At 45.3% G+C, this 27,036-nt stretch overlaps 1 protein-coding gene across 3 annotated transcripts in view; it reads left to right on the forward strand.

The window, feature by feature from the left end:
• Positions 1-2,455: 2,455 nt before the first annotated feature.
• The window catches only part of LOC119965963 (nuclear transport factor 2-like), a 43,445-nt gene continuing 18,864 nt past the window's right edge, over positions 2,456-27,036 (forward strand). The window contains exons 1-4 of one of the 3 annotated variants that reach the window (XM_038797004.1): positions 2,456-2,735; positions 13,669-13,796; positions 15,891-15,962; positions 17,956-18,054. In XM_038797004.1, the coding sequence (XP_038652932.1) occupies positions 13,698-13,796; positions 15,891-15,962; positions 17,956-18,054 (270 nt within the window). In that variant the 5' untranslated portion in view covers positions 2,456-2,735; positions 13,669-13,697. Of the gene's footprint in view, positions 2,736-3,123; positions 3,278-13,668; positions 13,797-15,890; positions 15,963-17,955; positions 18,055-27,036 lie in introns of those variants that run through there. The other 2 variants (XM_038797003.1, XM_038797006.1) reach the window with 2 other exon arrangements.

Consider the following 27,036-nt stretch of genomic DNA (forward strand, 5'->3'; position numbering starts at 1 on the left):
GAATTTACAGTGCAGAAGGAGGCCATTTGGCCCATCAAGTCTGCACCAGCCCTTACAAAAAGCACCCTACTGAAGCCCACGTATCTACCCTATCCCAGTAACCCCCACTTAACATTTTTTGGACACTAAGGGCAATTTAGCATGGCCCATCCACCTAACCCGGACATCTTTTGACTGGGAGGAAACCGGAGCACCCGGAGGAAACACACGCAGACACGGGGAGAACGTGCAAACTCCGCACAGAAAGTGACCCTGCCAAGAATCGAACCTGGAACTCTGGAGCTGTGGAGCAACTGCTAACCACTATGTTGCCGTGCTGCCCAAAGTAAGTTTAAAGACTTTGTTTTAAAAAGAACTCTTTAACTGTTAATTGAAAAGCTGGTTTTCCTTCGATGTTAATCGAGTTAATCCTGCATTAATAATAAAGTCTGTTTTAACATAAAAAATCACTCTGTCAGTTGAATCACTCATGAAGTGAAGTCTCAGTTTGGGCGGGAAAGTGGAGTTCTGGAATTAAACAAAGATAATTTCTTGCGAAGGGGACAGATGTGGCCCAAATAGAATGGGCAGGAAGGCTAATAGGTAGAGCAGGTGATGAGCAGTGGCAGTTATTTGAAGAGATTCTAAATTCCTCACAACTAAAATGTATCTCAGTGAGGAAGAAAGATGGTAAGAGGGCTAAAAACACATCCATAGCTATGCAAGGTGGTTAAGGACAATACAAAGACAAAAACTAAGGCATACCATGTTGCAAAGGCCAGTGGCAGGCTGGAAGATTGGGAAACTTTCAAATATAAAAAAAGGGTTACGCAAAAAGCAATAAAAAGAGCTAGGATAAATTACAAAAGAAAACTAATGCAAAATATCAAAAAGAATAGCAAAAGCTTCTATAAGTACATAAAAGGGAATAGAGTCGCTAAAGTGAATGCTGGTCCCTTGGAAAATGAAACTGGAGAGATAATAGTGGGGAAGACAGAAATGGCGAAGATGCTAAATCAATATTTTGCCTCGGTTTGCATGGTGGAGGACACTGAATGGGGCAATAGAAAGGGTGAAACTTAGAACAATCAGAATCAATAGGGAAACAGTACTCAACAACTTGTGCCATGGAAGGCAGACAAGTCCCCAGGGCCTGATGGCCTACCTCCTAGGGTGTTAAAGGAAGTGGCAGCAGAGATAGTGGATCCATTGGTTATAATGTTCCAAAGTTCCCTCGACGCAGGAAAGGTTCCAGTGGATTGGAAAAATGCTAATATAAAGTCCTTATTCAAAAAGGGAGGAAGGCAGAATGTAGGAAATTACAGACCAGTTAGCTTAACATCTGTTATTGGAAAATTATTAGAATTCATTATTAAGGAAGTAATAGCAGGACGTTTGGAAAGTCAAAATGCTATACTTCAGTCAGCATGGTTTTATGAAGGGCAAATCATGTTTGACTGATTTGTTAGTGTTTATCAGCGATGTAACAAGCCAAGTGAATAATGGGGATCCTGTAGATGTAGTATATCTGGACTTCTGGAAGGCATTTGATAAGGAGCCGCACAGAAAGTTAGATTACATGGGATTAGGGGTAATTTATTTGCATGGATAGAAGGCTGGCTGATGGACAGAAGACAGTGAGTCGGGATAAATGGGCATTTTTCTGGATGTCAAGATGTAACTGGTGAACACCACTCATCACACACACGAACACGATTAATATAGTGCGGCACTGTGACTAGCACTGCTGCCTCACAGTGCCAGGAACGATTCCGGCCTTGGGCAACTGTCTGTGTGCAGTTTGCACATTCTCTCCATTTCTTCCACACGCTGCGGTGTCCTTCCACAGTTTGAAGATGTGCAGGTTCGGTAGATGGCTATGAGCAATACACGGGGATAGGGTGAGCGAGCAGGCCTAGGTAAAGTGTTCTTCGGAGTGTCGGGGCAGATGTGATGGGCCGAATGGCCTCCTTCTGCACTATAAGGATTCTATGGATTCTAAGACCATTATCACTAATCTTAAATGCTGCAAAGGTTATTTGCTGATTGTTCTGAAGTCTGAAGGAATTAAAGATTAATCTCTTGAACACTATTGCCAGCAACCCATTAGAAAAATGACAAGGGTATTGAAATATTTTTAAATTTGCTATGAAAATTTTCCTTTATTCAATATAAAGAACTTGGAGATGGATGGATCAGACGAGAGCTCATGACATGAAGTCAATAAGAACACAATAAGACAAAGTCAGTAATCCAACAATTGGATGATTTTGAACAGATTAGTCAAATTAGCCCTAATTACTTAAGGATGTTCAAAGAGATTAAAACATTTGTTTAAAAATTACAAGCATAACTGATCCATCATAAAGTCAGCAGGTGGCCACACCCCCCGCTGGGCGGAGCTGGCAGTCCCTGAGGCGGAGCTCCTTCCCCGGGCTCCGGCCCCTGAGGCGGAGCTCCAACCCCGGGCTTTGGTCCCTGGGATGGAGCTCCAATCCTGGGCGGAGCTGGCGGTCCTTGAGGCGGAGCTCCTTCCCCGGGCGGAGCTGGCGGTCCCTGAGGCGGAGCTCCTTCCCCGGGCCCTGGGCGGAGCTGGCGCTCCCTGGGCGGACTGCAGCGCGCATTACGAAAAGCACAGCGTGAGCGCTTGGAGCCGGTAGATAGAGGAACGGGCTGAAGTTTCAGTCAGAAGACACGAGGTGGGGAAAATGTTCAGTGTGGTTCCCAGCTCCTCGCCGAAAGCGACAGTCTGCTGGGTAAAAGTTTGTTTTGTGCTTGGTGCATAACCCCCCCACCCCACCTTCTGGGCCTTGTGTAAGATGTAACAATTCATGCAAATCTGGCGTCCTGCTACTTTTCAGCACCGCTACCTCGCACTCTGTGTGTGGCATGGATTTTAATTGAAACTAGGCATTTGAAACACTTTCAATCACCAACTCAATCAATGGTGCATGTGTACGGGAGGCGGTAAAAAGCACTCCCCACGTTTCTTTCAAGCATGTTTAATGCCCACGAAGTTTAAGTTTATCCGCCCCCTCCCCTTCCAGACAGATCTTTTCTCTGTTTCAAAAGGTACATGCGTGAAAATCACTTTTTATTGGAGGGCGGTTATCAATTTTGAGAGCAATGGACAGGCGTCAGTGCCACATATTTGCAAGCTTGATGTGAACATGGATCACGGTTTCAAGGTTGTAGAGCTGGTGGGGATGCAGGGGGTGTCCGCACCTCTAGCGCTGGGAAAGCTAATAGTTTGCATCCCATGACTCCGATGCTCAATGGCTCACTAGCCGGCGGGAAGGTATGCAGCTTGTTGTTTGTCCTCGTGCCCCTTTCCTACCATTCTAGTGGAATATTAATTTTTCAGAGCGTATAGCTTGTAAGGATATAAATAATGTTGAAGATATTTAGACAATTTTCGCCACAGCATACAAAACACAAGTGCTGGAAAATGGGATTAGAATAGATAGGTGCTCGATGGCCGGCGCAGGCATGATGGGCCGAAGGGCCTCTTTTTCTGTGAGCTGTAAATCTCTCTGATTTATTGTGTACGCTCTAATTGGTCTCTTCCTCCTCCTGCCCTCTGCTGGTTTCCACTACACCTCGAATTGAAATTGTGTATTTCTGATCTCCTTTTTGATCAAGATGAATGTTCCTTTTCAAGATATGCAATGTATCCCTGACATACTTCTTAATTTTGTGCTGGGACCCGGAAGGGTTATCTGCAATTTTCTGTTTCAATTGACCTCGGTGAGAAATGATCACAGATCACAGTCCAAAGACGTGCAGGTTAGGTGGATTGGCCATGCTAAATTGCCCTTAGTGTCCAAAAGCGTTAGGAGGGGTTATTGGGTTTCGGGGATTGGGTGGAAGTGAGGGTTTATGTGGGTCAGTGAAGACTCAATGGGCTGAATGGCCTCCTTCTGCACTGTATGTTCTATATTTGCATTTCTAAAGTACCTTTCACAAGTTTTGAAGTGCAATGACTTACTAGTGTAAGAAACTGGACAAAAGTTGTGCATAGCAATGTGACTGATAATGACCAGATTATCTGCTTTGGTGATGATTGTTGAGGGATAGGTTTTTGCAGGACATGGGAGATAAGTCCCCTATTCATTCTTGAAATAATGCTGCAGAATGATTTTATCTACTCTGTGAGGACACTTTAAAAAAAAAAATCTAATTCCAAAAGTAGCACATTTGCCTGAAATATTTATGTATGCATGATGTAATAAATTGGAAAATTGACTTAAATTCTATGCACTGAGCTAACTGCTGTATATAGGAGGATACCCAATGATGAGTAGTGTTCTGAGGCTTCGGGACCAACCCAGCTCATCATATCTGTAAGCCCGACAAAGGGACTTATTAACGAGGGTGATTATATCAACAGAATGTATGCCATTCTTAATGATAGGTCCACATTTGTATGGGGCTGGTTTAGCACACTGGGATAAATCGCTGGCTTTTAAAGCAGACCAAGGCAGGCCAGCAGCACGGTTCAATTCCCGTACCAGCCTCCCCGAACAGGCGCCGGAATGTGTCGACTAGGGGCTTTTCACAGTAACTTCATTGAAGCCTACTCGTGACAATAAGCGATTTTATACTTTATACATTTTAAATCCATTGGGCCTGTCGTTAAGCATGACCACACAGCTCTGCTCAAAGTAAGTCACAACTTTTTTTGGACTTGAGTAAGAGTCTGGAGTTGACTAGTGATATATATGGGAGGATTCATCCTCACAGTTCACTCTGTCCATGTATATGGGCTGCTCAATACATGCACAAGTGATGTCCCTTTATGCTGTATCTTATATATGACTCGTTCTGCACAGCATGGTTTGGTCCACTTGCAACAACCAATTTTGAGCTGGTTTTCCACCTAAATGGTGAAGGATTCCTTTCCAGTTGCAAAGACCAGGCAGGACCTTTTATATCTATATCAATGGTGAGGCCATATGTTCGTTTGACATCTCTAGCCTATGCACTAATGTACCATTCAAGGAAGCCATCGACACTTTCACTACTTCATTGTCATGGCAATTTGGAGGGGCTGCCATTCTCTAAATCCATATTCATTGAACTTATGAAGTCAGCAACTCGTGCAGTTGAGTTCACTTTTTTTAATGTTTTAGAGTACCCAATTATTTTTTTCCAATTAAGGGGCGATTTTCATGGCCAATCCACCTAACTTGCACATCTTTTTGTGTTGTGGGGGTGGAACCCACGCAGACACGGGGAAATGTGCAAACTCCACACTGATAGTGACTCGAGGCGGGATTGAACCTGCACCACCATGCCACCCTAGTTGAGTTCAGTTTTAATGACCTCTTGCATGCCCAAATAGATGGTGTTACCATAGAACATAGAACAGGTCCCTTGGAACTCGATGTTGTGCCGAGCCTTGTCCGAAACCAAGATCAAGCTATCCCACTCCTTGTCATTCTGGTGTGCTCCATGTGCCTATCTAATAACCGCTTGAAAGTTCCTAAAGTGTCCGACTCCACATCACAGCAGGCAGTCCGTTCCACACCCTCGTGGGATTGCTTCTCGGCCCTGCTCTTGCCAACATCTTCCTTGGTTTGCCCAAGAAATATATCTTGGATGGAGTTACACCTAACTTCCTATCCCTTGCCTATCTTTGATATGCAGATGGTCTGTTTGCTATATTTGAATCTGCAGCTACATGTAAAAATTTCCTTGCGCATCTCGATGGGCTCCATCCTGCTTCGAAATTACCTATGAAATAGAGCTGTCAAATGAGCTTCCTTTCCATGAAGTACCAATTGATAAGTCTGTCAATGGGTCCTCTCGGACTGTCTACTGTAAGCCTACCTTCACAGTTCTGTATACGGGTTGAAATTCCTATAGTTCCACACGCTATAAGATTGGCCTTATTGGCAACCTCGTAAATGTGGCCTAGGCCATTTGCTTACCGTGCAAGCTTGATGTGAAAATGTTGCGCATCAAAGCTATCTTGTGGGATACTCTGGTCAGATTATTGCTCACGTATATCATGTGAACTCCTGAATGGGCCTAAAGGGCACACTGGGCCCTGAAAAGTGTCCAGACTACCTCTGATTACCCTGGAAGTGTAAGGCATCTCAGAAATGTGAGTAACAGGTGAAGCTAGCTATTTCATAGAATCCTGACAAAACAGAAGGAGGCCACTCGGTCCATTGAGTCTGCACCAACCCTTCTGAAAGAGCACTTTACCCAGGCCCCTGCCTTATTCCTGTAGCCCCAACTAGCCTTTGGACACTAAGGGGCAATTTAGTCTGGCCAATCCACCTAACCTGCACATCTTTGGGTTGTGTGGGCGAGACCCACGTAAACACTGGGAGAATGTGCAAACTCCACACGGACAGTGATCCAGAGCCGGGATCGAACCTGGGACCTCGGCACCGTGAGGCAGCAATGCTAACCATTGCCCCACCGTGCTGCCCTTGGAAGGACGTTCATCTTGACAGTCTGCACCCTCCCCGACCGTGACAGCAGGCGGGCGTCCCACGTCTTCAAATCTCCTTCACCCCTTCCACCAAGCTGGCCAGATTCCATTTGTGCATCGTCGTGGGGCCACCTGAATACCCAAGTATCTAAACTTGATCCTGGCCAGCCTGAATGATGGGGCACTCCGATTTGCACTCCTCCCCTCAGTGTTCACTGGAAGCACTTCGCTTTTTGTCACATTCATTTTGTAACCCAAAAAAGCACCAAACTTCCCCAATATGCCCATTATCTTATCCATACATTCCAATGGATTTGAAATGTACAGGAACAAGTCATCCGCATACTTATGCTCCCTACCTCCACTTAAAATGCCCGACCACTGTCTTGATGCCCGGAGCACAATAGCCAAAAGTTTGATAGCCGAGACCACTTCTGGCACACACTCCTCCAGCTGCCTAGCTCACACCTTAGCCATGTCTGTGTTTAAGAGGGAGATGTGCCTGTATAGAACATAGAACAGTACAGCACAGAACAGGCCCTTCGGCCCTCGATGTTGTGCCGAGCAATGATCACCCTACTTAAACCCCGTAACCCGTATACCCGAACCCAACAATCCCCCCCATTAACCTTACACTATGGGCAATTTAGCATGGCCAATCCACCTAACCCGCACATCTTTGGACTGTGGGAGGAAACCGGAGCACCCGGAGGAAACCCACGCACACACAGGGAGGACGTGCAGACTCCACACAGACAGTGACCCAGCCGGGAATCGAACCTGGGACCCTGGAGCTGTGAAGCATTGATGCTAACCACCATGCTACCGTGAGACCCACACTCCACCGGGTCCTTATCCTTCTTGGAGATTGAAGAAATCGATGCTGAGCCAATGTGACCGGCAGCTCCCCTTTCTGCGCCAATGAAACATTAAACATTCCCAGAAGATGTGGGGCCAACTCTGCCAAAAACTGCTTGAAGAAATTAAGTGGGAAGCCATCTGGCATCGACCCAAATTATTCCATTACTTCCCATAGCCCCCTGTAGAAGGTCACAAATGCCTCATTAATTTTCTCTGCCGCCATCACCAACTCTCCCTCTTTTCACTATCCCTCATCTGGACTATCTCCTACATGGCCACTTGTCACATCAACTGATGTGCTATCGGGCGGTTGGTCTTCTCCCCATACTCGTACAGAACCCTTGATCGCCAAAACTGGCCCACTCCCTTCCCAATCGTCAGCAAATCAAATTCCCCTTACAACTTCTTCCACTCGCAAATGTTTTCTGGTCGGGGCCACTGAGTAGTATCGCCCAACCAACCTCTGATCCTTTGTCCTCTCCACCTTATCTCTATGGACCTTTTAAGATATCCCCCCTCCTGCACCACTACCTTCAACACTTCCCCAAAACATGGAGGGCGATACCTCCCCGTTTTGGTTGAACTCTACATACTCCTGTACCAACGAAGTAACTTTTCCACAGAACTTTTCATCTACATGCTTTAATATTTTATCGTTTAAATAATAATCCCATTTGCTGTTATTCCTACCAAAATGGATAACCTCACATTTGTCAACATTGTATTCCATCTGCCAGACCCTAGCCCATTCACTTAACCTATCCAAATCCCTCTATAGACTTCCAGTATCCTCTGCACTTTTCGCTTTACCACTCATCTTAGTGTCATCTGCAAACTTGGACACATTGCCCTTGGTCCCCAACTCCAAATCATCTATGTAAATTGTGAACAATTGTGGGCCCAACACGGATCCCTGAGGGACACCACTAGCTACTGATTGCCAACCAGAGAAACACCCATTAATCCCTACTCTTTGCTTTCTATTAATTAACCAATCCTCTATCCATGCTACTACTTTACCCTTAATGCCATGCATCTTTATCTTATGCAGCAACCTTTTGTGTGGCATCTTGTCAAAGGCTTTCTGGAAATCCAGATATACCACATCCATTGGCTCCCCGTTATCTACTGCACTGTTAATGTCCTCAAAAAGTTCCACTAAATTAGTTAGGCACGACCTGCCCTTTATGAACCCATGCTGCGTCTGCCCAATGGGACCATTTCTATCCAGATGCCTCGCTATTTCTTCTTTGATAGATTCCAGCATCTTCCCTACTACCGAAGTTAAGCTCACTGGCCTATAATTTCCTGCTCTCTGCCTACCTTTTTTAAACACTGGTGTCACGTTTGCTAATTTCCAATCCACCGGGACCACCACAGAGTCTAGTGAATTTTGGTAAATCATCATTAGTGCATCTGCAATTTCCCTAGCCATCTCTTTTAGCATTCTGGGATGCATTCCATCAGGGTCAGGAGACCTGTCTACCTTTAGCCCCATTAGCTTGCCCATCACTACCTCCTTAGTGATAACAATCCTCTCAAGGTCCTCACCCGTCATAGCCTCATTTCTATCAGTCGCTGGCATGTTATTTGTGTCTTCCACTGTGAAGACCGACCCAAAAAACCTGTTCAGTTCCTCAGCCATTTCCTCATCTCCCATTATTAAAATCCCTTCTCATCCTCTAAAGGACCAATATTTACTTTAGCCACTCTTTTTTGTTTTATATATTTGTAAAAATGTTTACTGTCTGTTTTTATATTCTGAGCAAGTTTACTCTCGTACTCTATTTTACTCTTCTTTATAGCTTTTTTAGTACCTTTCTGTTGCCCCCTAAAGATTTCCCAGTCCTCTAGTCTCCCACCAATCCTTGCCACTTTATATGCTTTTTCCTTCAATTTGATACTCTCCCTTATTTCCTTAGATATCCACGGTCGATTTTCCCTCTTTCTACCGTCCTTCCTTTTTGTTGGTATAAACCTTTGCTGAGCACTGTGAAAAATCGCTTGGAAGGTTCTCCACTGTTCCACCATAAAAGTCTTTGCTCCCAGTCTACCTTAGCTAGTTCTTCCCTCATCCCATTGTAATCTCCTTTGTTTAAACACAAAACACTAGTATTTGATTTTACTTTCTCACCCTCCATCTGTATTTTAAATTCCACCATATTGTGATCGCTCCTTCCGAGAGGATCCCTAACTATGAGATCATGAATCAATCCTGTCTCATTACACAGGACAAGATCTAGGACTGCTTGTTCCCTCCTAGGTTCCATTACATACTGTTCTAGGAAACTATCGCGGATACATTCTATAAACTCCTCAAGGTTGCCTTGACCGACGTGGTTAAACCAATCGACATGTAAATTAAAATCCCCCATGATAACTGCTGTACCATTTCTACATGCATCAGTTATTTATTTGTTTATTGCCTGCCCCACCACAACGTTACTATTTGGTGGCCGATAGACTACTCCTATCAGTGACTTTTTCGCCTTACTATTCCTGAAGTAGGCGCCTTGCGTCAGTGGCAAAGTGTGAAAGGAGCAGAGGGAAGGAGGACATGCCCTTTTTGTAGCACTAGCCGCTGTAAAGCAGATGAGTTTAAAGGTCCCGTTGATGGGGAGATGGTAGTGAATGAAATGTGGGGATTTGGACATGGAGTGGGGGGAGGCTGAGAGATTCTGGACATCAGTGGGGGAGGGGGTTGGACATTGGTTGGGGGTGTACTGTGCAGGGCTCAGTCTGGATATTTAAAATGGTTATGTTGAGGTTAGAAGTGCCTTTTATTCCCCCTTTTTCAGAGTAACTTGAGTTTAAAGGTTCCACCTTTATGATCAAATATGAAGGCAGGCTAGCCAGTAATATAAGAAATGATAGTAAAAGTTTCTTTCAATACATAAGAAACAAACGACAGGCCAAAGTAGACATTGGGCCAATTCAAACTGATTCCGGAAGGCTAGTGATGGGAGACGAGGAAATGGCTGGAGAACTTAATAAGTACTTTGCGTCTGTCTTCACAGTGGAAGACATGAGTAATATCCCAAAAATTATAGAGGGTCAGGGTGCTGAGTTGAGTATGGTTGCCATTACAAAAGAGATGGTGCTAAAAAAGCTAAAAGGTCTTAAAATTGACAAATCTCCTGGCCCCGATGGGCTACACCCTAGAGTTCTGAGAGAGGTGGCTGAAGAAATAGCGGAAGCGTTGGTTGAGATCTTTCAAAAATCACTGGAGTCAGGGAAAGTCCCGGACGATTGGAAGATCGCTGTTGTAACCCCCTTGTTCAAGAAAAGATCAAGACAAAAGTTGGAAAATTATAGGCCAATTAGCCTAACCTCGGTTGTTGGTAAAATTCTAGAATCGATCGTTAAGGATGAGATTTCTAAATTCTTGGAAGAGCAGGGTCGGATTAGAACAAGTCAACATGGATTTAGTAAGGGGAGGTCGTGCCTGACGAACCTGTTAGAATTCTTTGAGGAGGTGACAAGTAGGTTAGACCAGGGAAACCCAGTGGATGTGGTCTATCTGGATTTCCAAAAGGCCTTTGATAAGGAGCGAAGTTTGCCGATGATACGAGGTTGGGTGGTCAGGCAGGTAGTGCTGAGGAAGTGGGGAGGCTGCAGAAGGATCTAGACAGTTTGGGAGAGTGGTGCAGGAAATGACTGATGCAATTCAACGTGAGAAAATGTGAGGTCTTGCACTTTGGAAAAAAGAATCCAAGCATAGACTACTTTCTAAACGGTGAGAAAATTCATAATGCCAAAGTACAAAGGGATCTGGGAGTGCTAGTCGAGGATTCCCTAAAGGTAAACATGCAGGAGGCTGCTGAGTAAGGTGAGGGCCCATGGTGTTCGAGGTGAGCTACTGGCATGGGTTGAGGATTGGCTGTCTGACAGAAGGCAGAGAGTTGGGATAAAAGGTTCTTTTTCGGAATGGCAGCCGGTGACCAGCGGTGTCCCACAGGGTTCAGTGTTGGGGCCGCAGCTGTTCACCATATATATTAATGATCTGGATGAAGGGACTGGGGGCATTCTAGCGAAGTTTGCCGATGATACAAAGTTAGGTGGTCAGGCAGGTAGTGCTGAGGAAGTGGGGAGGCTGCAGAAGGATCTAGACAGTTTGGGAGAGTGGTGCAGGAAATGGCTGATGCAATTCAACGTGAGAAAATGTGAGGTCTTGCACTTTGGAAAAAAGAATCCAAACATAGACTACTTTCTAAACGGTGAGAAAATTCATAATGCCAAAGTACAAAGGGATCTGGGAGTGCTAGTCGAGGATTCCCTAAAGGTAAACATGCAGGTTGAATCTGTGATTAAGAAAGCGAATGCAATGTTGTCATTTATCTCAAGAGGGTTGGAATATAAAAGCAGCGATGTGCTACTGAGCCTTTATAAGGCTCTGGTTAGGCCCCATTTGGAGTACTGTGTCCAGTTTTGGGCCCCACATCTCAGGAAGGACATACTGGCACTGGAGCGTGTCCAGCGGAGATTCACACGGATGATCCCTGGAATGGCGGGTCTAACATATGATGAACGGCTGAGGATCCTGGGATTGTATTCATTGGAGTTTAGAAGGTTAAGGGGAGATCTAATAGAAACTTACAAGATAATACATGGCTTAGAAAGGGTGGACGCAAAGAAACTGTTTCCGTTAGGCGAGGAGACGAGGACCCGTGGGCACAGCCTTAGAATTAGAGGGGGTAAATTCAGAACAGAAATGCGGAGACATTTCTTCAGCCAGAGAGTGGTGGGCCTGTGGAATTCATTGCCGCGGAGTGCAGTGGAGGCCGGGACGCTAAATGGCTTCAAGGCAGAGATAGATAAATTCTTGATGTCGCGAGGAATTAAGGGCTACGGGGAGAATGCTGGTAGGTGGAGTTGAAATGCCCATCAGCCATGATTGAATGGCGGAGTGGACTCGATGGGCCAAATGGCCTTACTTCCACTCCTATGTCTTATGGTCTTAAAACTGGCCGAACCATCCGAAGTTAGTGATTTTAAATTGCTTGGTCAGATGGTTTCCAGCCCAGCGCAATTGTCCAGGGGAAGTTAGTGCTTCTGGATAATTGCGAGGCAAACCCTTATCTGGGAACTTCGGAGAGATTCCCCAGCGCACCTTTGGTGTTCCCCCAAATCTGATGCTGGGGAGCCAGGGATTTACGAATGTATTTACATAGCACCTTTCACAACACTGGACATCCCAAAGGACTTTCCAGTTAATTGGGTACTTTTATTTAATGAATGTTTCTATTAAGGATTTTATGTTATATAAAACAAAGCCTATGCGAACATACATTGAAAACAGCAGAAAAGAAAAAAAACAAAAGAAAATTTATATACACATCAGTTGTCTTGTTGCTGATTCTTGTTTTGCATTGTCCAGTAGGTCCTTTTTCCCAATTGGGTACTTTTTAAATGAAGTTACTGGTATAATATTGGGAAATGCATCAGCCACGTGTGTTCTGCAAAGTCCCTCATTCAGTAAATAAATCTTGCGCAGTCAGGGGAGCAGCATTATTTGTCGCGTCTTGATACGACCTGGAGGAAACTTTTGTTTGTACAACAACCAGTTTCTTTTAAAACGTTACAACAAACAGAACAGAAAACGCGGTGGACATTTTTCAAATTATTCATAATGGGCCTGGATCCTTGCACACAATTCATTGGTACGTTTACTGATGGCTAGACATAGTGAGTGATTTGGAACAGGGGAACTTTGTCCATACTAATAGTCAGATCAGATAGCAAGCTCCTTTCTCTCACCTTGAATTGCATTCACAGTAATTTCACTTGCAGTCTGCACTCGGTCGGTCAGAGGGTTGATATTCTGATTAAAACTCAATTTCTGGGGGGGGGGGTGCCCTGTAATAATTACAGTGCCAGGCCAGGAAAGATTTATTAAGCTGCCAAGAGAAGACAGATAGTTTTAACTGCGGAGCCCGCCATCAGAAGGCAGGTAAGAAAGTAGGGGTGATGGGAAGATTTCCTGCCAGTAAAAAGTACATTGGGTGCACTGCTGCAAACCACTTAGCTGTTGCCCGCATCAGTCCGGCAGGTCAGTGTTCCATCCGTTGAGGCTCCCGGGCGATTCAAAGGTGTTGGCAACTCTGTGGATCTGCGCAGTGGAATAGATACCCGGTAATCCATCATATGCTCAGTTTAGCTTATGACCAGAGTATTGCTGGAAATCGCCAATGTGGAGTTTGGACAGAGTGCCATCTTGCCTTGTTTACAATTGCTGCCGGCTGCATTCGGAGCATATCGGCAAAGTCTTGAGGATGCAAATCTTGAATAAATAATGTTTTATTGCCGTCAGCTTAACTCAAGCATTCTGGTGAAGTTAGGTTATGTTGAAAATAATGATCTCACTACTATCATCTCTTTGGCAGGACTGAATCATTCATTACTGGGCATCAGAATGGCTGAACACCCATTGTGGGAGCAGATTGGTAGAGGTTTTGTTCTTCACTATTACCAACAGTTTGATGTAGACCGAACACAGCTTGGGACTTTGTATGTAAGTTTGTACAGTTTTGCACTAATTGCGGAGTTTGTGTTTGTGTTGCAGCTGATTGTATTTTTTTTGGAGTAGTTTTAGTTGTGTTTCAAGACAGAGTATTGTGAGTTCTGCTTTAGTGGGCTCCCAAAATTACAGTACTTGTGCAATTCGCCATCTGCTGATCTTGTTACTGATTCTTGTTTTGCGTACTCCACATGACATGATAAAATAGTCCCAACAGGGAAACCATGTAATGGGAAAAGGAGAACTGTTACTTGCTGAACGAGGTTTGGAATGAATTATGTTGCAGAAAGATTTCACTTACCCCATGCCACTGCAGTATCCCTTCTAAAGACTAGCTGAACTCTCAGCAATTGGGTGAATTTTGAAAGACCCAGAATCATGGAATAGGAGGAAACCACGTGGCCCACTTTGTCAATGCTTTCCCCCACTGTTGATGCACTCGTCCCTTTTCCTTGTCCCCTTTTCTTGTACAAAATTTTCCCTTTAAATGTGATTGACTTGGTTTCAGTAGTCACTTAAGGCAAAAACATTCCATGTCTTTAATTAAAACATATTAAAAAAGACACTGCTCTGAAGAGGAGTGATGAAGAGGGTATAGGGTAGATGAGGAACAGAGAGATTGAGGTGGGGAGGAAGGCGATAGTGGAATTAGTAGGAGAGGCAATGCTGGAGAAGTGGAATGTGCATTAGAAACACATTAACCCCTGCCGTCAAAACTAATCCTGAGTTTATGCCTCCTAACTTGGAACGACATGTTCCTTCACTGTCTTAATTTTGAAGGCTCCATTGAATTCTGCCTCCTTAATTGTTTTAAATGATCTATCACTGCCACTTTAACACACAAAGGGAATATAAAGCGAGTCGGAAAAACGCTTTAAATTGGGAAAGTAAATGGGAGCTATGTAATTAAATTATTGAGGAATATAAGAAAGTAAAATATTCTACAGACACAAAAAAACATGGTGGGATAAAGTCACGAAAGGGATAACACAAAATAACCCCTCAGCCAATGACGATGAAATGGCAGAAATGTTATTTACCAGGAAACTAACAAGCTGAGCATGACATTAGGTCAGATTTTAAAAAAATTAAACTTATTAAGATCGAGAAGCGGAGATAATCGATGAACTAATCGAACTTCAAGGATCAAATCCCTGGTCTAGATGGATTGCATCTGGGCATAGTAAATAAAGTTAGGGAAGAGATAGCAGAGGTGCTATTTCATATCTATTGGCTTTTATTAGAAGGGAAATAATGTCAGGGGATTGACAGTCGGCTAATGTGATTGCTGTACTTGAAAGGGGAGATAGGTTAACTGATCTAATATCCAATGGATTTATTCAAACAATGGATTTATTCAAAGGAGAAGGTCATGTTTGACCAACCTTATTGAAATATTTAAATAAGCAATAGAGCAGATGTAATACATTTGGATTTTCAGAGACAAGAGAGCAGGCAGTAAAATGATAAGCAAGCTGACTACAAAACAAAGTTGCTCAGACTAGCAAAAGGTGGGAAGTGGTGTTTCACAGGTAGTAGTTGGTCAACACTAATGGTTAGTAATGGAATCAGAAGTAAATTTCCAAAATCTGCAGACAATCCCAAATTGGGAGCGTAGTTAATAAAAAGGACAATTGAGACAAAATACAAGAAGCCATTAATAAACTTGCAGAATAGGTGTGTAATTGGCAATTGAATTTAAATATAGATAAATGAGGTGATGTCTTCAGATGGGAAGGAGGTGTCCGCATATTGTCTGGATAATGAATTTGAATGAGGTAGAGGAGCAAAAGGATCTTGGGATGGCAGGCACAAATTGAAATGTAGCAATGCAGGTTTGTTTTTTAAATGGCATAACGAGCTCTGGAGTTTACTTGAAGGATAGAATGAAAAAACGGTACTTTTGTTGAACCTGTATTTAACCTTGATTAGGCCGCTTGTACTGTGCATAATTCTGGTCCCCATATTTTAAAAATAACTGAAGGGAGAGGGAAAAAAAACTTGAGCTGTTTGAAATTTGTCAAAGTTTGTAAGTATCTACTCTTCATAACATGTTATTAATTTGAAACTTCTTTTTTTTCGCTCCAGAGTGACTGTTCCTGTTTAACATGGGAAGGACAACCTTTCCAGGGGAAAGCTGCAATAATGGAGAAAATAGCTGTATGTATAATCCCAGTGTTATTGAGTGCAATTCTTGTGTTACCACACTGGGGCTGGTTTAGCTCACTGGGCTAATTCGCTGGCTTTTCAAGCAGGCCAGCAGCACGGTTCGATTCCCGTACCAGCCTCCCCGGACGGCGCCGGAATGTGGCGACTAGGGGCTTTTCACAGTAGCTTCATTGAAGCCTACTCGTGACAATAAGCGATTTTCATTTCATTCATTATGATTACCTCTGTAATGTGAGTTAACCAGACTGTTGCAATGTGGGGGTGAATTCTCCGCCTCCCCGGCCGCGGGTTCCAAGGAGGCGTGCCCTCATTGGCAGCGGGATTCTCTGTTCCGCCGCTAGCCAATGGGATTTCCCATTTTAGCCACCCCTCCCCTGCTGCCGGGGAACTCGCGGACAGGGATGCGCTCCCAGCGGAAGAGAGAATCCCGCCGGGGGGGAATTGACCCCATGTGTTTTGACACCTCTGACACAGTGTCTTATGTTTTCGGTAATTTTAGTTTCTCTTCGATTCCACCTCCGGTTTCTGCAGGTGCATTTTTCCTGCTTTGTTGTAATGTTGATGCCCTGCCAATCTTTGTGCAGTCAGGATGTCTTTTGAAATGTGTTTGCTGAGAATGTTAATTCCAGTAACATACTTTCCATATCAGTGTTTGTGTTTTGTTATTTCCGTACTTGGGATGGAACAGTCTTCCAAACAGATCCCAAAACTTTGTTTCATCCCGATCTATTATAGTAAATTCCTGTTTGTATTTCAGATCATCAGGGCTATTAGTCCATCTTGTCAGAAGTCCCACAGAGTTGAGTCCATCATATGTGTGCAGCCGTGAAAAGTAGTGGATGTATCCCTGTCACATTGTTAGGCTTGTGCTTTGTTGAAGGTGTCACCTTTTGGATGAAACATTAAACCTATGCCCTGTCTGCCCCCTCAGCTGTATGCAGAAAACCTCACAGCGTGATCTTGAAGAATAGGTGCAGTCTCCTTGGTGTCCAGGTCAATTTTAATCCTTAAAAACATTTGGTCATGATTGCTCAGATGTTGTTTCCACTTTAATATTAAAATATATTAATTTGAGATCAAGTACTCAGATTTCTGTAACATGTATTTCGGGTTCAGTAACGTGTGAAAGTGCAATAAAAAAAGAATGGGCTGGGGTTCCTTCCTGAAAATGTGCGGCAGATTGTTGCTGTATATAGTTTTATGGAATGGTATCAGACGTGGAAATCAGACATGCATGCTTGACTTGTTTCTGTAAAGATTTGACCAAGTGCAGTAGCCATGGGAATACATGACTGATTTTTTAAAAAAAAATTAAATGTATACAGTATTCTGGCTCAAGGGCCTATGTAAAGGATTCTTATCCATCATGCTGGTCTGCCTTGTCACCCAGCCTATTCAGTCTTTTGTCAGTGGCGTTTTGTGTGATACCAATAAGTAACAGTCTCAGTGTCTTCAAAAAGAATTGGAATATTTTTGTTGATAAATTCTGTGATTAGCAAATTCAATCTGGAATTGACTGGGTGCTATTTGATACATTGAGCAAGGATTATCCGTGGTGATTCCATGCATTGGTGCTTCCAAGGGCTCTGTGTCTGTGATTTCCTGAATGTGTGCTTCCTGCAATGCCGCTTTTCCCAGGGTGTGCCTGATTGCAGAGTAACCCAGTGATGTACACATTAAGTGCACTTGCTAATAATAAAACAATATAAGCCTAACAACGTGATGGGGATATATCCAATACTTTTCACTGGCAAGCAGACCCTTCATTCGAGTCAGCCACAAGATATTTGTCCTGAGCACTGGAGGTTGTTTTGAGAACTTCAAAGTAGTTGCATTTTCTTTAAGCTTTGGAAACTTGCCACATCACAATTGTGGTTTTGCGTCTCTGTCCAACTGCTAATGGTTTTGTCATTGATCGTTTGACTGAATCATAAGCATAAAGTGAAACTTTATTTGCTACATCTCTTGTTTTTAAATTCTCTAGAGCCTACCATTCCAGAAAATACAGCACAGTATAACTGCGGAGGACCATCAACCAGCACCAGATAGCTGTGTTCTCAGTATGGTGGTAGGACAGCTAAAGGTGAGTAGGGAAATTTGCTCGGTAATTGTGGGTTTCTTTCAGTGGAGAATTACTGTGTTAGTGATGTGACTCAGTAACCGATCAGACAGCATCTTGTCTTCAACAGCAAAATTGGGTGTTTAGAATTGGAACTATGAACAAACCAATAAACTCCATCCTTGTGTATTTCACTAGTTTATTTATTGTCATCAGAGTGAAATTGGTAATTGCATTTTTTAAAAGGGCAGTGGAACTTCGGTCGACCTTTGAGCTCTGCAGTCCTAGTCCACTATTCAATTAAACCAATTTGCCCACGTTGCTTCATAACCCTTAATACCCTCCGCTGACAAACACCTATCAATCTCTGTTTTTAATTTACAATTACCTAATCACAAGAACCTTTTTAGGGCCGAGTTTCCACATTGCTGCTTGCAGATTGAGAAAAAAAGAGAAATGTTTCACGTTGCACTTATCAGGTCAGATAGGTAAGAATACCAATTAGCGAGCAGCAACTTTATACTGTTTGAGAGGAGAGTGTTTCACCAATTTTTACAGATGCACCATAGAAAGCATCCTATCTGGCTGTATCACAGCCTGATCTGGCAACTGCTCAGCTCAAGACCGACCATAAGAAACTACAGAGAGTTGTGAACACAGCCCTGACCATCAGACCAGCCTGCCTCCCAACCATTGACTCTGTCTACATCTCCCGCTGCCTCAGGAAAGCGAGCAACATAAAGACCCCTCCCACCCAGGTTACTCTCTGCAAAAGTCTGAGAACATGCACTAACAAGTTCAAAGACAGCTTCTTCCCCACTGTTACCTGACCCCTGAATGACCCTCTTGTGGACTAAACAGATCTCTAAACACATCTTCTCTACTGAGAATTACTGCACTCCGTATGCTCACCTGTTGCCTGTGCCTATGTATTTACATTGTATTTAGGCATCTCCTAGGTTTTTTTCATGTATTGTTGATCTGTCTGGACTGTACGCAAAATAATACCTTTCACTGTACCTCTGTACACGTGACAATAAAACAAATCCAAATCCGAATGTTATAAAGAATGCAAAGAGTAGATAACTTCCATGCTTTTGTTAAAATTCAAAGTCAACTGGTCGGCTCTGGTCAAAGAATTGCTGTGGGGAATGAACCAGGGAATGGTTGTCCCCCAAGCTTTTTTGAGTTGAAAAAGACACTATGCACGGACATGCTCCTTCTATCTGCAAAGGATAGGGCCCTTTGTGAATATATGTAGTTTCTAGCATGTGTAAGTGAGCCACACTAAATTGATTGTCAGTATAATTCTTAGCACTATTAAGATTGTTTAGCAAGTGCTGTCCAGTTGGGGAATCACAGCTAATGTCGGAAACCTCAAATAGGGCCTGAGCCATTTGCTTGCTTGATACCGAAAAAGGTGCATCTTAACCATTCTGTGGGATAATGGTTACTCTGATTAGGTATTTGCTCGCTGTATATTGCACAAACACATGCCTAAGATTGCCACTTTCAGCCCTGAAAGGTACCCAGTTTAGCTCGGATTACCAAGGGAGGGTAAGGTGTCTCCAAAAATTTGAGCAACGAGTGAAGCTAGCTGTTTCATGCTGCTACTATGCAGTTTCAACATGAGTGGTATTCTCCCCCAACAGGATGCTGCCAACTAAAAATATGTTTTGCCTCCCACATAAATGAGTAATTTGGTTTATAGATTTCAGTGCCAGTGTGAATCCAGGTATGTCGGACGTGCGTGCCAATGACTACCGGATTGTATCAAACAGCATGTCCCTTTGACTGAAACAAAAAGTACTAACCGTACCCAACCAGACTATGTGCTTTTTCAAAAAAATTGTTCTTGGGATGTGGGCATCGCTGGCTGGGCCAGTATTTGTTGCCCATCCCTAATTGCCCTTGAACTGGATGGCATTTGAGGCCATTTTAGTGGGGGGCAGTTGAGAGTCAATCGCATCACTGTGTAAGTCTGTAATCCCATGTAGGCCAAACCGGATAACAACGGCAGATCTCCTTCACTAATAATCCAGGGAACTACAGGCCGGTGAGCCTTATGTCAGTGGTAGGGAAATTACTGGACAGAATTCTTCGAGACAGTATCTACTCCCATTTGGAAGCAAGTGGACGTATTAGCAAGAGGCAGCACAGTTTTGTGAAGGGGAAGTTGTGTCTCACTAACTTGATGATAAAATTTTTCGAGGAGGTCACAAAGATGATTGATGCAGGTAGGGCAGTGGATGTTGTTTATATGGACTTCAATAAGGTCTTTGACAAGGTCCCTCATGGCAGACTGGTACAAAAGGTGAAGTCACACGGGATCAGAGGTGAGCTGGCAAGATGGATACAGAACTGGCTAGGTCAAAAAAGGCAGAGAGTAGCAATGGAAGGGTGCTTTTCTGATTGGAGGGCTGTGACTAGTGGTGTTCCGCAGGGATCAGTGCTGGGACCTTTGATGTTCGCAGTATATATAAATGATTTGGAGGAAAATGCAACTGGTCTGATCAGTAAATTTGCGGACTAAACAAAGGTTGGTGGAATTGCGGGTAGCAATTAAGAGGATACAGCAGGATTTAGATCGTTTGGAGACTTGGGCGGAGAGATGGCAGATGGATTTAATCCAGACAAATATGAAGTAATGCATTTTGGAAGGTCTAATGCAGGGAGGGAATATACAGTGACTGGTAGAACCCTCAAGAGTATTGACAGTCCGAGATCTAGGTGTACAGGCCCACAGGTCACTGAGAGGGGTGTCACAGGTGGAGAAGGTAGTCAAGAAGGCATACGGCATGCTTGCCATCATTGGCCGGCGCATGGAGTATAAGAATTGGCAAGTCATGTTGCGGCTGTATAGAACCTTAGTTAGTATAGTGTTCAATTCTGGTCGCCAAACTACCAGAAGGATGTGCAGGCTTTGGAGAGGGTGCAGAAGAGCTTTACCAGGATGTTGCCTGGTATGGAGGGCATTAACTATGAGGAGAGGTTGAATAAACTGTTTGTTTTCAATGGAACGACGGAGGTTGAGGGGCGACCTGATAGAGGTCTACAAAATTGAGGGGTATAGACAGAGTGGCTAGTCAGAGGCTTTTTCTCAGGATAGAAGGGCCAATTACGAGGGGGCATGGGTTTAAGGGGCAAGGCTTAGAGGAGATGTACGAGGCAGCTCTTTTTACACAGAGGGTAGTGGGTTTCTGGAACTCGCTGCCGGAGGAGGTGGTGGAAGCAGGGACGAAAGTGACGTTTAAGGGGCATCTTGACAAATACATGAATAGGATGGGAATAGAGGGATACGGACCCTGGAAGTGTAGAAGATTTTAGTTTATGGCAGCATGGTTGGCGCAGGCTTGGAAGGCCGAAGGGCCTGTTCCTGTGCTGTACTTTTCTTTGTTCTCTGTTCTAGTGAACCAGATGGGTAGATGTTTTTTTTTACAACAAATCGGCAATGGTTTCATGGTCATCATTAGACTTTTAATTCCAGATTTTTATTGAATTCAAATTGCTCCATCTGCCATGGCGGATTCAAACCCAAAATCTCTGGATTACTAATCCAGTGACAATACTACAATATCGCTAGCAAAACTCAAATATAGTGTCCAACATTAGATGTGATTCTGTGGTTGGACGGCACTTGCTAAACAATCTTGATTGTGCTGAGAATTACACTGAAAACCAATTTTAAGATAATCAGTCAGGCTTGAAGTGTGGCTCACTTTTTATATGTGCTAAGTGTCATTAGAATGTCGCTTTAAGAAATGTTTGGCTGCTCATATTACTGCAGTAATGTCAGAGTGTGGGTGGAGCTGGGCTGCCTGTCAGCTGTTTACTTTCGTTTTAGGCTGTTTGCTGCAGGGTGTGTTTTAGATTTTTGTTTTCAGTGTTGGAGCTGAAGCCAGACAGAGCAGGTGCACTGTTGATGTCTGTGCTGAAAAGACTATCATTTGATCATTTGGTGAATTCAGAATTATAAATATTCTCAATAGTGAATGTAAACCTAATGTGCTTCTGTTAAAAGGTGTTTCTTTTGTCTTCTGGATGTTGTTTGGGAAGTTATTAAGGATTACTTAGTGTTGTAGTCTTTGCGGGTTGTATTTGAATTGATGGTTGCTAAGATGTTCACTGTATGTTTTAAAAAGGTTAACTTGAGTTCATAGAATAAACATTGTTTTGCTTTGAAAAATACTTTTCCATTTATGCTGTACCACACCTGTAGAGTGGGCCGTTTGCTCCCCATACTGCACGTTATACTTTGGGATTCTCTAAATCCTGGCACATAAACTGGGGGCTCGAGGGGGATAAAAGTCTATCTATTGGATTGGCTTAGTGAACTTAAAGACAGTGAGGGGTGAGCATATTGTGGTTGCTTTTCAGGTGCGGTATTCTAGTTTAAGTAGGGAGTGTGTTGTGGACAATGGCTCTTTCAGAGGCTCAAGTTTTTGGGGGTGGGGATGGTCACACGCAGTACCTTACGGATAGTGACTAAAAGCAGACTGTTAGGTTTGGCAAAAACATTGCAGTTAACATTACCTGGCAAAATGCGGAAAGATGAGGTCATTATGGCGGTGGCTAAGCATTTAAAGTTGCCTGAGATACAGTCTGACTCATTGGAAATGGCAAAAATTCAGTTACAAATTAAACAAATGTAACATGAGAAAGAATGAAAGCAGCTTGAATATGAAAGAGGAAAAAGAAAGAGTGGAAAGAGAAAGAGATAGAGGAAAAAGAAAGGGAGAGAGAAGAAAGGAGAAAAGAAAGAATTGCCCTAGCAGAATAAAGAGAAAGGGAGATACAGATCAGGGAAAATGATAGAGAGAGAGAGAGAGAGTTTGAACTTTGGAAAATGGCCATGAAACATGACAGTCAGTTAAAATTGGCAGACGTAAAGGGAAACGTACAATTGGATGATAGTGATGAGGATAGTGAGAAAGAGCGTCAAAGGCTTGGTGGGGATCTATTTAAATATGTCCAAGCATTGCCAAGGTTTGACGAGAAGGAGGGAGAAGCCTTTTTTTATTTCATTTAAGAAGGTGGCTAAACAAATGAACTGGCCATAGGACATGTGGGTATTACTGATTCAAACAAAGCTGATATGATGGGTGTGGTGAATGAGAATTCACACAGTATTATAATCTGTATATATATGTATCTAGATTGTAAGTGCAGTTGCACTACCTGACCACCAGGGGGAGTAGCTCTGGGAGTACTCGAGAGTTTGTACTGGGCTCCGCCCAGGACTCCTCCCCCTGGAGCTCCTGTATAAAGATCCGTGCCACAGGGTCAGCCAGCCAGTTCACCGAAAGTTCAACGGCTAACAGGCTGGCTCTGTTGTAAGTATATTAAAACCGCTATTCTAATCCTACAAGCACGTGTCCGTAGAATTGTTGGTTCCAACAATTTAATATACTTACGAAACAGTCGAAGTAAATTATGGAAGCAGCCCTCAAGCCCGGACGCCTAGAACTTGACCCGCAGGATGCAGGGGCTAATGAAATGTTTTCCCACTGGCTGAGATGTTTTAAGGCCGACCTGGCAGAAGCCAGCACCGCTGGAACAATGGAGGAACAAAAACTCAGCCTACTGCACGCGAGGGTAAGCCACAGAATCTCCACACAGCTAAATCCGGCCGGTTCTTACACCGCGGCACTGGCGATATTGGACAAAATGTACGTTAGGCCCATTAACGAGGTTTATGCACGCCACGTGCTTACGACTCGCCGTCAGCGGCCTACAGAAACGGTAGCCGAGTTTGTACGGGAACTGAACAATCTTTCCAATGACTGTAATTATCAGGCCGTTACCGCGGCTGAACATAGGGAGCTTGCTGTGCGGGACGTTTTCGTAGCGGGCCTCAGATCTAACTGTGTGCCAAAGACTGCTAGAAAAGGGGACACAGGACTTAGATACTACTGTGGAGGCTGCTACCACTATGGAAGTCTCCTTCCGCAGCCTCACGTTGTTTCCCGCGGACCCCGCGGCCTCATCGTTGACCCCCGACCAACAATCCCCCCAGGCCTGTGCCGCACGGCCCCCCAGCTACCGCGCTGCCAAAGCCAGTTGCTCTGCTGCCCCAGCCAGCTACTCAGCTGCTCCAGCCAGCTACTCAGCTGCCCCAGCCTGCCATTTCTGTGGCCAAAGCCAGCACCCGCGGCAGCACTGCCCAGCCCGATCCGCGACCAGCAGCTGCGGGAAGAAAGGCCACTATGCCAGAGTGTGCCTCGCGAAAAGGGCCCCAGTTTTTAACTCCCCAGTAGAGAGAACAAATCGCTCCCAACACCAGCGGGGCCCGAAATGCTGCAGCCTACGCCCCAACTCCGCCCCCTCCCGCCACGTGCGATCCATGGGGGCCGCCATCTTGGCAAACCCCCACCATGCGGCCGGCCACGTGCGACTCATGGGGGCCGCCATCTTCCTCGCCACTCACCACGTGCGATCCACGGGACCCATCTGCATCGGTATGCTCAGAAAGCTCATCTGAAGACTACGACTTCCCCGGGCACTCATCACACGGCCCGCAACTCAGCGCAGCGATACTGCATCAAGCTCGGCAGAACGTACCGGCATCTACTCGACCGGACGCCCACTCGGAAGATTACGACCTTCCCGGGCACTCATCACGCGGCCCGCAACTCAACGCGGTCACCCTAGATCGATCCCAAGCACCTACGAAGTTCGATGGCGGAGGTCCAGATCAACGGGTACAGCACGCCATGCCTCTTTGACTCCGGGAGCACCGAGAGCTTTATACATCCAGAGCTGGTAAGACGCTGTTCGCTTCCTATTTTTCCTGTGAGCCAAACTATTGCCCTCACTTCGGGCTCCCACTCAGTGCAAATCCAAGGACGCACTGTCGCTACACTTACAATTCGAGGCGCTAGTTATTCAAAATTTAAACTTTATGTCCTGCCTGACCTCTGCGCACCACTCTTATTAGGCCTGGATTTCCAGTGCAACCTCAAGAGACTCACCCTCGGCTTCGGCGTGCCCCTGCCCCCACTCACTATCTGCAGCCTCGCCACGCTGCGCATCTCCCCCCCCCCTCCTCTCTTCACAAATCTCACTCCAGATTGCAAGCCAGTATCTACTCACAGCAGGCGATACAGCCTACAGGATAGGGTCTTTATCCGATCGGAGGTCCGACGGCTGCTGAGTGAGGGTATCATAGAGGCCAGTAATAGTCCCTGGAGAGCTCAGGTGGTGGTCGTCAAGACTGGGGAAAAATTTTGCATGGTCGTCGACTATAGCCAGACCATAAATCGCTTTACGCTCCTAGACGCGTATCCCCTCCCCAGAATTGCAGACATGGTTAATCAGATCGCCCAATATCGGCTATTTTCCACGGTGGATCTGAAGTCTGCATACCACCAGCTCCCAATCCGCCCGGAGGACCGCCACTACACAGCGCTCGAGGCCGATGGCCACCTCTTCCATTTCCTCCGGGTTCCCTTCGGCATCACTAACGGGGTTTTGGTGTTCCAACGAGCAATGGACCGAATGGTAGACCAGTATGGGCTGCGGGCCACGTTTCCGTATCTGGACTCTGTTACCATCTGCGGCTATGACCAGCAGGACCACGACGCCAACCTCCACCGTTTTCTCCAGACGGCACAGAAATTAAACCTCACTTATAACAAGGAGAAATGCGTTTTCCGCACAAACAGACTGGCCATCCTCGGCTACGTCGTGGAGAACGGAGTCCTGGAACCCAGACCCCTCCCTCATTGCCCCAAGGCCCTCAAACGGTGCTTGGGGTTCTTTTCATACTACGCCCAGTGGGTCCCCCAATATGCGGACAAAGCCCGCCCACTCTTTAAGGCCACACGATTTCCCCTGTCTGCTGAGGCGAGCCAGGCCTTCAGCTGCATCAAGGAGGACATCGCCACGGCAGCCATGTGGGCGGTGGATGAATCCACTCCCTTTCAGGTTGAGAGCGACGCCTCAGAGGTAGCTCTAGCAGCCACTTTAAATCAGGCAGTGAGTCCTGTTGCATTTTTCTCCCGTATCCTATCCGCTTCAGAACTCCGACACTCCTCTGTCGAGAAGGAAGTGCAAGCCATTGTGGAGGCTGTTCGACGCTGGAGGCACTACCTCGCAGGTAGGAGGTTCACCCTCATCACTGACCAACGATCGGTTGCCGTTATGTTTGACAACGCGCAAAGGGGCAAAATAAAAAATGATAAAATCCTTCAGTGGAGGATTGAACTCTCCACCTATAGTTATGATATTAAATATCGACCGGGGAAGCTCAACGAGCCCTCGGATGCCCTATCCCGCGGGACATGCGCCAGCGTGCAGATCAGCCGTCTGAAAGCCATCCATGTGGACCTCTGCCATCCAGGGGTCACCCGGCTCGCCCACTACATTAGAGCCCAAAACCTGCCTTTCTCCAACAAGGAGGTAAAAGGGGTCACCAGGGACTGCCCGATCTGTGCAGAGTGCAAACCGCACTTCTGTAGACCAGACAGGGCCCACCTGGTCAAAGCTTCTAGGCCCTTTGAACACCTTGCGATCGATTTCAAAGGGCCACTCCCCTCCACTAACAAGAACATTTATTTCCTCAACATCATCGATGAGTTCTCCCGATTCCCTTTTGCCATTCCATGCCCCGATATGACCTCCCACACAGTCATTAGGGCCCTGCATAGTGTCTTCACCCTGTTCGGTTTCCCCAGCCACGTGCACAGCGACCGGGGTTCGTCCTTTATGAGCGACGAGCTGCGTCAGTACCTGCTCGACAAGGGCATCGCCTCGAGCAGGACTACCAGCTACAACCCCAGGGGGAACGGGCAGGTGGAGAGGGAGAACGCAACGGTCTGGAAGACCGTCCTACTGACCCTCTGGTCTAGAAAACTCCAAGTCTCCCAATGGCAGGAAGTCCTCCCAGACGCGCTCCACGCAATCAGATCCCTCCTCTCTACAGCTACAAATCAAACCCCTCACGAGCGGCTCTTCACTTTTTCTAGGGGCACTACCATGGGGGTCTCACTTCCGGCGTGGCTGAGG

Source organism: Scyliorhinus canicula, chromosome 5 (genome assembly GCF_902713615.1).
Source record: "Scyliorhinus canicula chromosome 5, sScyCan1.1, whole genome shotgun sequence".
NCBI lineage: Eukaryota > Metazoa > Chordata > Chondrichthyes > Carcharhiniformes > Scyliorhinidae > Scyliorhinus > Scyliorhinus canicula.